The 10,178-nt window shown below is 40.7% G+C and overlaps 1 protein-coding gene across 1 annotated transcript in view; it reads left to right on the top strand.

Annotated features, from left to right (window-relative positions):
* The window catches only part of DENND1B (DENN domain containing 1B), a 464,228-nt gene that overhangs the window by 116,621 nt on the left and 337,429 nt on the right, over positions 1 to 10,178 (top strand). Inside the window, exon 3 of the mRNA XM_007941084.2 lies at positions 1,155 to 1,198. Within this exon, the coding sequence (XP_007939275.1) occupies positions 1,155 to 1,198 (44 nt within the window). The remainder of the gene's footprint in view (positions 1 to 1,154; positions 1,199 to 10,178) is intronic.

Raw genomic sequence — 10,178 nt, 5'->3', positions numbered from 1 at the left:
ACTTCTGCAAAGATTTACTGCCTTGCAAACCCAAAGGGGGTTGCTATGAGTCGGAATCCACTGTAGTGGATTCTTATCAACTACACCACCAGAGCTATACACACACACACACGTATATATACATACACACATATATACACACGCACATATATATGATAATAATTATTGCTATTATTTTAATCTATCTAGGAATTTTCCCTCCCCTCACCTCCTGTCCCTGGTCACCAACAAAGTTAGTTTCCTTCCATGTATAAACCTTTCTTTGACTTTTTATAATAGTAGATTACTACAGTATTTGTCTTCTGTGTTTGACTTACTTCATCCAGCATAATGTCCTCCAAATTCATCCACATTATGCACTGTTACGCAGAGTCTACATTATTCTTTAGTGTTGCATAGTATTCCATTGTATGTGCATACCACAGTTTGGTTATTCATTCCTCTATTGATGGGCACTTAGGTTGTTTCCATCTCTTTGCTATTATGAATAGTGCTGCTGTGAACATGGGCAGGAATATGTATATTCATGTCCTGGGTCTCACTTCTTCAGGATATATATGTAGTATTAATATGGCTAGATCAAATGGTATTTTTATTCCCAGCTTTTTAAAGAATCACCATACCAATTTCCACAGTGATTGTATCATTTTATAGTCCCATCAGGTGTGTGTGAGAGTCCCAATTTCTCCACATCCTTGCCAGCATTTGTTATTCTCTGTCTTGTTGAACTTGGTGTTAGTGCTGGGGTGAGATGGTATCTCATTGTTGTTTTCATTTGCATCTCTTTAAAAAGGCAATATTTTTATAAAGGTGATTAAATAGGAAAATTCAGGTTTCAGTATCTTAAAATCTAATGTAAGTTAACAAAAAGTAATGTGCTAAAAGAAATTATGATCTTCTTAGGCCATAATTAAACTTTTATTGAAAGTACTAATTTTACTTGTTCTAGTGCCAAAGTTAATTAAAACATTTTAAAATTCAAAATGTTTAATTAGTTGAAGGAAATGAAGTGAAACTCATCGATTTAATATTTAAATAAAAATTTAAAAATGTATAATTAAATTAACTTGGATAATATAAGAAGTATTCTAACATGACAGTTACTTTACATTATTCTTTTGCCTCTCTCAATGATACATGTTAATTATTTACAGATCCAGTGGTATTGTGGAAATTTCCAGAGGACTTTGGAGACCAGGTTGGAACTATATAATTTTGACAAACTTTTAAAGTTGAAATATTATAATTAATACTATTACTGTTACTGCTGCTGCTACTTCTACACATTATTAGCTATAATAATTTTTTCTTGATTAACTGTGAGAAAAAAAGGGACTATGTGTGGAATATATCTAGAAGACACTGTAAGGCACAAATAACTAGATGATGAAGCCTTTTAGTGAAAACTACAGGGACTAGATATTTATCATTTCATCATATTTTTATACTCTTACATATGGCATATATATTTAGAACGTTTTAAATTTCTTTATCAAAAAAACTTGAAAATATTAAATTTTTGTTGAGTATAACTCTTATTTCTGTCTACTTGGAATTAAATGTAACTGGTAAAAATAATCAGTTCTTTCCTTATTATAGTAAAATCTGAATCAATTACATTTAGAAGTTAAATTATTAATGTTTATTTTAATAATAATTCTTCTCTATAGCTTTATCTTTTTAAGAGAATATGACATGGGAGACTGGAATGAATTTGTTCTATTGGTATTTTAAATTATAATCTTTTACAGTTTTCTGAGAACTTAGAGGCCAGTGGGTAAGACATTTGGCTGTAAACTGGAAGGTCAGCGGTCCCACCAGCTGCTCTGTGGGAGGAAGATAAGACAAAGTACTTCCATAAAGATGTCCAGCCTTGGAAACAAATGGGGGTCACTGTGAGTCAGAATTGACTTGATGGCAGTGGTGTTTTTTTTTTTTTTTTTTTTTTTAGTATGAGAAAAGGAGTCCTGATGGCACAATGGTTAAAGCACTTGGCTGTTAACCAAAAAGTTGACAATTTGAACCCACCAGTGAAAGATGTGTTAGTCTGTGATAAAGATTACAGCCTTGGAAACCCTATGCGACAGTTCTACTCTGTACTACAGTGTTCCTATGAATTGGAAGTGCCTTGACGGCAATGAGTTTGTTGGCACAGTGGTTAAGTGTTTGACTGCTAACCAGAAGATTGGCTGTTTGAACTGACCAGCTGTTCTATGGATGAAATATGTGGCAATCTGCTTCTGTAAAGGTTTACAGTCTTGGAAACCCTATGGGGCAGTTCTCTTCTCTGCTACAGGGTTGCTATGAATCAGAATTGACTCATCGGGAATTAGTTTAGGTTTGGTTTAGTATGACAAAATGATGCAGTACTTTTATAAGATGTTGTAAATAGAAAAAAAAATCTCTAAAAATCTATAGATTCATAATTTTGAAGTTGAATTATAAAATGTATGGCTAGCAATACAAAATGAAATTTTAATGAATGTAAGTACGTTTTGCTAGGCACCAGATGTCTGCAAACAAATAGAATAAAACTGCCTTGTCACAGTTAAAATGATAATATATTTAACTTTATAGATATCATTCTCAAAATTTAGAAAGTGAAAGCCAACAAAGGTATTTGTTTAAAGCATTTCCTTCAAAAATAAGTATGTAGACACATGATGTTGAATGTATGTGTGGTAGTTAAAGTTGTGTGTCAACTTGGCTGGGCCTGGTTGAGTGGCTGGGCAGCTGGTGGTAGTTATTCACCATGATGAAACTGGCAATCAACTCCATGGTGCGATCTACCACGAGCAGCTTTAGGGATGTGGTCTGCTTCCTGTTTATTTAAGAACCAGCTTTGGGAATGGTCTCTGGCTTATGGCATGCTTGAACCTTGCATGTATCCATGTTGTTGTTCAGCAGCCTCCTATGCTCTGCTGATCTTGGAACTTTTAGTGAACTTGAATTAATGGCTTGCTGTGTGGTTTGGTAATATTGGGACTTTGCCTTGTTACTTGTTGACCTTGGGTTTGTCAGCCTCAGCAGCCAGCAGCTGAGTGAAGAAAAGCCTCCAGCTGCAGTGGGCTGGGAGCAGGAGACAGAGCTGAAGCCCAAGATTGAGGGGCTTTCACCCAGCCCCTGGAGCCTGGCACTTTGAACTCAGACTTAAAGCCTCCAAATTGTAAGACTAAACTCCTGTTTGTTAAAGCCATCCCATTTGTGGTATCTTCTGTTAGATCGGCACTAGGTAACCAAAACAATATGTGAAAGTAAATTTGAAAAATTTGTAAATTATGTGGAAAAAGTCAATTAAATGGACATGTTAAATATTTACAAATAGAACCATTGGCCTTGGTTCACATAAAAAAGCAGGTATACACTTAGTTATCTAGTGCCGATATAACAGAAATACAACAAGTGAGTGACTTTAACAAACAGAAATGTATTTTCTCACTGTTTAGGAGGCTAGAAGTTTGAATTCAGGTTGCCAGCTCTAGAGGAAGGCTTTCTCTCTCTGGCTCTGTGGCAAGTTCTTGTTATCATTCTTCCCCTTGGTGTAGGAATTCCTCAGGGCAGGGACCTCGAGTCCAAAGAACATGCTCTCTTCCTGGCTCTTCTTGGAGGTAAGAGGTCCCTCTGCTTGCTTCTCTCTCTTTTATCTCTTGGAGGGTAAAAGACGGTGCAGGCACACCTCAGTGAAACTCAGTCTTAGTTCTCTAGTGCTGCTATAACAGAAATACCACAAGTGGATGGATTTACAGACAAGAATTAATTATTTTATAATTTAGGAGGCTGTAAGTCTGAGTTCAGAGTACTGGCTCTGGGGGCTGGGTGAAGGCTCTTGACATTGGGCTTCAGCTCTGCTTCTTATTCTAGGCCACCTGAGCTGTAAGTTTCATCTGACTCATGCAGCTACTGACTGTTGAGGCTGATGAACCAAAGGTTGGCGGGTAAAATGACACAATCCAAGATCGGCAGGCAACAAAGCAGGCTACTGGTTCAAGTCAAGGAATTGGTGTTAAAGACTCGGCCAAATGCAGGATTCAGAATGCGCAAAAAACCTAATGACCTTTCTCAGAGCTTCTCCATATATACTGGAAGCAGGTCACATACTAAAGGCAACTAATTAGCTCCTCACAGCAAATTCCACTATGGAGTTGATAACACTACATCCAGTGTCATCATGGGGAATAACCACATCCAGCTGCCAAGTCATTCAAAACACACAGCCCAGCCAAATTAACACACTTTACCACATTCTACCCCTTGTCAACTTGGCACCAATCTCCTTCATTGGTTTGCCCAATTTTTCTGGTCCATCTGAGTGATGACCTCACCACCTTAGCTTGGGAGACTCCATTCTTCTGCCTGTTTGTCATGGAAGCACCTTCCCCCCCCCCACACACACACACTTTTGGGCAGCAGGTATGGCTCCATCCCACTGGCACTAATGTACAGCAGCCCCACACTCAGAACTGAGTTGATAAAGATCTGACTCTTTGAAACCTAGGAAGCTGTGGTAGATCCACTGTTTGAAATCCCAGAGGCCATGGTCCTACCCTTTGAGACTGAGGCAACTCTGCTTCCTTTTCTTGGTTTCTTGAAGAAGCCAGCCTTGCATCTGCCCTGTTCCAGCAATTATGACAAAGCTCTTCGGCTCTACCAATTAGTGCCAGTGGCAACCCACTCTGCTAGGAAGCTTCCTGCCCAAAGATATTCAACTTTCTTGCTCCATGCGCTAGCAAGCCTGTCACTCTGTCTTGTGCCATTCTCTTGACTCAGCTGCCATCATCTCTCTGCCAGTCTCAGCACAGGGATCTTGGGTCCAAGGATGTGCTCCGCTCCTACTTTCACATTCTAGGTATTTGTTAAAGTAGCACCCCACTCCTGATGCCAAATTCTTTCTTAGTTCTTTAGTGTTGTTATAACAGAAATGCCACAAAGTGAATGGCTTTAACAAACAGGAATTCATTCTCTTACAGTTTAGGAGATTTGAAGCCTGAATTCAGAGTGCTGGATCTAAGGCCTGAGTGAAGGCCTCTTGACCTTGGTCTTCAGCTTTGCCTCTCGTTCCAGGCCCATTGGAGCTTGAGGCTTCATCTGACTCATGCAGCTGCAGGCTGTTGAGGCCAATGAACCCTAGGTCAGCAGGTAATGGCATAATCTCAAGATCAGCAGGCAACACAGCAGGCCACTGGCTCAAGTCCAGGAACCACCCTAAGAACCGCAGGCAGCATAGCAGGCCACTGGTTCAAGATGAAGACTCGGCCAAATACTGGATCCATAATATGCCTAAAAGCTAGCAGCCTTTCTCAAAGCTTTTTCATATATACTGGAAGCAGGCCACACCCAGAAGGAAACTACTTAGCTGTTCACAGCAGATTCCACTATGGAATTGATTACACCACATCCAAACTCATAGTGGGAGCTCTGGTAGCGTAGTGGTAGTGCCTAAGGCACATGACTGCTAACCAGAAGGCTGGCAGTTCAAACCCACCAGCCACTCCTTGGAAGGAAGATTGAGCAGTCTACTTCTGTAGTGATACAGCCTCGGAAACCCAAGGGCTACTATGAGTTGGGTCTGACTCCACGGCACATAACAACAACAATAACAACAATCTCATAATGGAGAATAACCACATCCAGCTGCTAAGCCACTTAAAACCAGGGCCCACCCACCTTGACACACAACTTTAATTAGTACACTCTCCTTTCATTGGATCAGGGCTGTAACCCCAGTCCACTTATAATTGATTGGCTGATATTTAATTACATCATTACATAACTGCCAAATTACATCATCTCATAACTGCTGAACTACTGAGAATTATGACCCCGCCAAGTTAATATATATTTTTCAGGGACATAGTTCAATCTCTAACATTTCACCTTTTGGATCCCCAAAGTTCATGTCCTTGTTTCATTAAAACACTTCAACCATCATATCATCCCAAAAATCTTAAATAAGCTCCAGGTCCAAATTTCATCCTAGGGCAAAATTCCTCATCATCTGTTAATCTACAATACAAGTCATCTGCTTCCAAAGTAAAATAGAACTGGTATAAGGTAGGCATTTTCATTACAAATGAGAGAAATTGGAGGGAAAGAAGGGATAACAGGCACCAAATAAGTAAAAAAAAAAACCCCAACATTACAATATTTACATTAACTCTCAAGGCTTAAAAATAATCTTCTCTGAGATTAACTGGACAGTGCCCCTGTTTTCCAGACTCTTGATGTTGGACAATGATCTCTGGATTCTGTGAAAGCTCCCAACCTCTGGGCTTCAGCTTTGTCTTCCAGGGCCTCTGGAACAACAAGTCAGCTCTTTTGACTTTGAGTGGCCCTATTCTCCATCTCTGGTAGCGTAGTGCCTAAGGCACTTGACTGCTCACCAGAAGGCTGGTGGTTCAAACCCACTGGCCACTCCTAAAAAGGAAGATGGAGCAATCTACTTCCATAGTGATACTGCCTCGGAAACCCAAGGAGGGGTTGCTATGAGTCGGGTCTGACTTGATGGCACATAACAACAACAACAACAACATTCTCCATCTAAGTGGGTACCGTACCCCCTTGGTCCTAGCAGGCCCTGCTCTTCTTCCTCTTGAGCCTGGAAGCCCCACCCTCTCAGCTTTGAGCAGGGGATCCTGCTCCATGCTCTTGACACTCGTGAATGGGAGCCCCATACTCTGGACCTAGTTGGTGAAGATCTGACTCTTTGAAACCTAGGAGGCTATGGCTCTACCGTTTGAAACCCAGCAAGTCATGGTGCCAACCTTTAAAACCACAGAAGTGACGCCCCTGCCTTTTGAGACTGAGGCAGCTCTGCTTCCCATACTTCTTGTCTCTCAGCTTCTGCTTCCTGATTCCTTGCTGTTTGGCCCCTCGAGTCTTTTAGGCTGGCCTGGCCTCTGCCCTGCTTGGTCAAGCATTGCAAAGCTCTTTAGCTTTACTGATAAATGCCTAGATGTACCCCACTATGCCAGTTAGCCTTGGTTTGATTGTACTCAGCTGTCTTGCTCTGTGGGTTGGCTCCCAGACTGTGTTGTCATGCTGATCTCTTGGTTCTGCTGTTCCTCAGCTGCTCACTGAAAGGTCGGCAGTTCAACTCACCAGCTGCTTTCCAGGAGAAAGATGTAGCAATCAGCTTCTGTAAAGATTACAACCTTGGAAACCCTAAAAGGCAGTTCTACTATGTTCTGTAGGGGTCACTATGCGTCAGGATTGACTCGATGGCAAGGGGTTTGGTTTTTTTTGGTGGGTACACTACTAGGTGATTTATGTGAATAATTCATATTGTCTTCAAATCCTCTTAGCACTACTGGGAGATAGATGTGTCATCCTCCAAACTAAGGGTTAAGTAAGAGATTTGCCTGAGGCCACACTGCTGTAAGAAGCAGACCTAAAATTTGAACCCACCTCTGCCTAACTCAAAAGCATGTACTCTCAACCTGAATCAAAAGCATGTACTCTTAAGCTGTAAGGAGCTCTGGTAGCACAGTGCCTAAAGTATGTGACTGCTAATTGGAAGGTTAAAACCCACCAGCCACTTCACAGAAGCAAGACTGGGCAATCTGTTTGCATAAAGATTTACTGCCTCAGAAACCCAGTGGGGTTGCTATGAGTAGGAATCAACTTCATGGTTTGTTTTATTTTTTTTGGTTTCTTGAACTATAGTTTTCTTTGTTTACAATGCTGTTTCAAACCCTCCTCACTTATTTTAGCTTTTTTCCCTTCCATGGTTCTCTAGTGCTGCTATAATAGAAATACCACAAATGGACTGATTTAACAAACAGAATTTATTCTTTTACAGTTTAAGAGGCTAGATGTCCAAAGTTAGAGTGCTGGCTCTAGGGACTAGGTGAAGGACCCTCAACCTTGGGCTTCAGCTCTGGCTCTTGTTCCAGGCCCATGGAGCTGGAGGTGTCTCCTAACTTAGGCAGCTACCAGCTGTAGAGGCTGACGAATGTCAGCAGGTACAATGGCACAATCCCAAGATTGGTGGACATGGCAGGCCACTAGTTCAAGTTCACAAACTAGAGATAAAGACTTGGCCAAATGCAGGATCGATATATGCCAAAAAACTAGTGATCTTTTGCAAAGCTTCTCCAAATATATAGGAGGCAGGCCACATCCCAAAGGCAACTAATTACCTGCTCAAAGCAGATTCCACCATGGAGGTGATTACAGTCTCATCATGGGGAATAACTACATCTGGCTCTCAGGCTACTCAAAACCATGGCCCAAGTTGACACACAGCCATATTCCCCAAAGACTGTCATAACAGTTTTTTTTTTTTTTTGTTAGTATATTTATAATTTGAAAGCAGTGTATAATTTAATACAAAGAAATTATATCAACCCATTATTTCTTTGGATCTACCATATGGAGTTATTGGCTTACCATAGGCATTGGTTTATTATATGCTTCTTGAAGTATATTTTTCTTCTTGGAATAGAAGAATCAATGCGACAACCCCATTCACATTTCAGGAGTTATGATTCAGTTTTTTGGTGCTACAGTGGAGGGTTTTATGTAGGGGAGAAGTAGGAGATAAAACTACAAAAGTAAATGGGGTTGAGGGGTTGCGGCAAGTGGCGGACTAGGCAGAAAGACTGCACAGACCCTCTTAAACAAAGAAAAGGAAAAACAATGAACACAGACACAGAAGATAATCTTGGACCCCTGAGCCTTGAAGGGAAGGATATAGAAGTGGACTAAAACCTAACTAGCAGAAGAATTTGCGTGAAAATATAAAAAATGGAGACATACGGAGCTACGGTCTGGCAGCGATCCAGGGTAATCCTGACGGCGCAGACAGCTTGGAGATTCCTGAGTGGTGGTAGGACCTAAGAATTAAACTAAAAATCAGCGCTGCTAGCCAGGGACTGCACAGAGGACTGCTCTGGTGGCTGGGGAATAAATGGAGAAGGTGAAGAGAAAGGTGGGCTGAGCTGTGGACTTTTGCCTGTGCAGAGGGTGCCACCATTTTGAAGGTTTAAAAGCAGCTTGACTATTTTGGATATTTAAAGAGACAGTGCTCTTGCAGATTCCTGGGGCTTAAGAACACGTTCTGCGTTCCAACAACACCAAGGGCACTCCTGACCTGCAAGACTGAAAAGGTACCACATTCCTCTTGTTACTCTTATACCCCACAGCAGCTTGGTGAACGGAGGTGTGGCCATCCCCCACTCCCACCTACCTTCTGGGTCCACAGGAACTCCATCACAGTCTCTGTGCTCAGACGGAGCCTGGGTGCCCTGCCCTGTCCTCCACTGATTTTTTTTTTCTCTTTTTAAATTTTTTTCTTTTTTGCTTTCTTTTTCCTGGTGATTAGTTTGCTTGAATTTGTTTTAAAACAACTATTATTATTAATAATTTTGTCCTTTTTACTGTTATTCTTAATCTTCCCCTCCCAGGTCCTAGTTTTCAGCATTTTTTCTTTTCCCTGTTCCTGGTTGAAATTTTTTTAATTTAAATTTAAGTGGTTTTTGTTGTTGTTGTTTTTCACCTTTTTTCTTGTGGTAAACCCCATTCCTTGTTTTTCTTTTTGCATTTTTTTCCCATTTTTTCCCTTCATTATTCTCCTTCTCTACTTATTTTTTCTTAGTGCCCTATCCCCAGATATTGCAGGTTTTCTTTTTTTATCTTCTTCTTTTTCCTTTTTTTGGTTACTGTTCTTGTGTACTTACATGGTGTGCTTTTTGTCCATGTGCTTTTAGTTTTTTGATGAGTATTCAATTGTAATTTGTGTCTAACTGAATGGAAGACAACAGCAGTCCCCATAAGACACAATTACACCCACACCACCTGCAACTTCACTTACTGAGTGAGAGCCACTACCTCCTTCACCACTAACAGGCCAATGATAAAAAACCACCAAGAAGAGCCTGAATCACCCTTGACTGCTCTTCACGGACAGTTAACAGAGATCTAAATACAACAATGCCACGATGCCTCGGAGACAACAGACCATCACAGTTCATACAAAGAAGAAGGATAAAGTGGTAGAAACAAGGGAGCAGGATACAGACACAGAACACATCCTTGAGGAAGAAGCAGCATTGGAACTCTCTGATAAGGAATTCAAAAGAATTATCTTTAGGTATCTTCAAAGGATTGAGAGACAGACCAAAGAAAAAACAGAAAAAAACTTTACAAGAATTTTGGAAGAAAATACAAGAACAAAATGA

The sequence above is a fragment of the Orycteropus afer genome, unplaced genomic scaffold (genome assembly GCF_000298275.1).
Source record: "Orycteropus afer afer isolate SDZICR_OR568_19922 unplaced genomic scaffold, OryAfe1.0 scaffold00075, whole genome shotgun sequence".
In the NCBI taxonomy this organism is placed as follows: domain Eukaryota; kingdom Metazoa; phylum Chordata; class Mammalia; order Tubulidentata; family Orycteropodidae; genus Orycteropus; species Orycteropus afer.
This window is presented reverse-complemented; position numbering and strand designations above follow the sequence as displayed.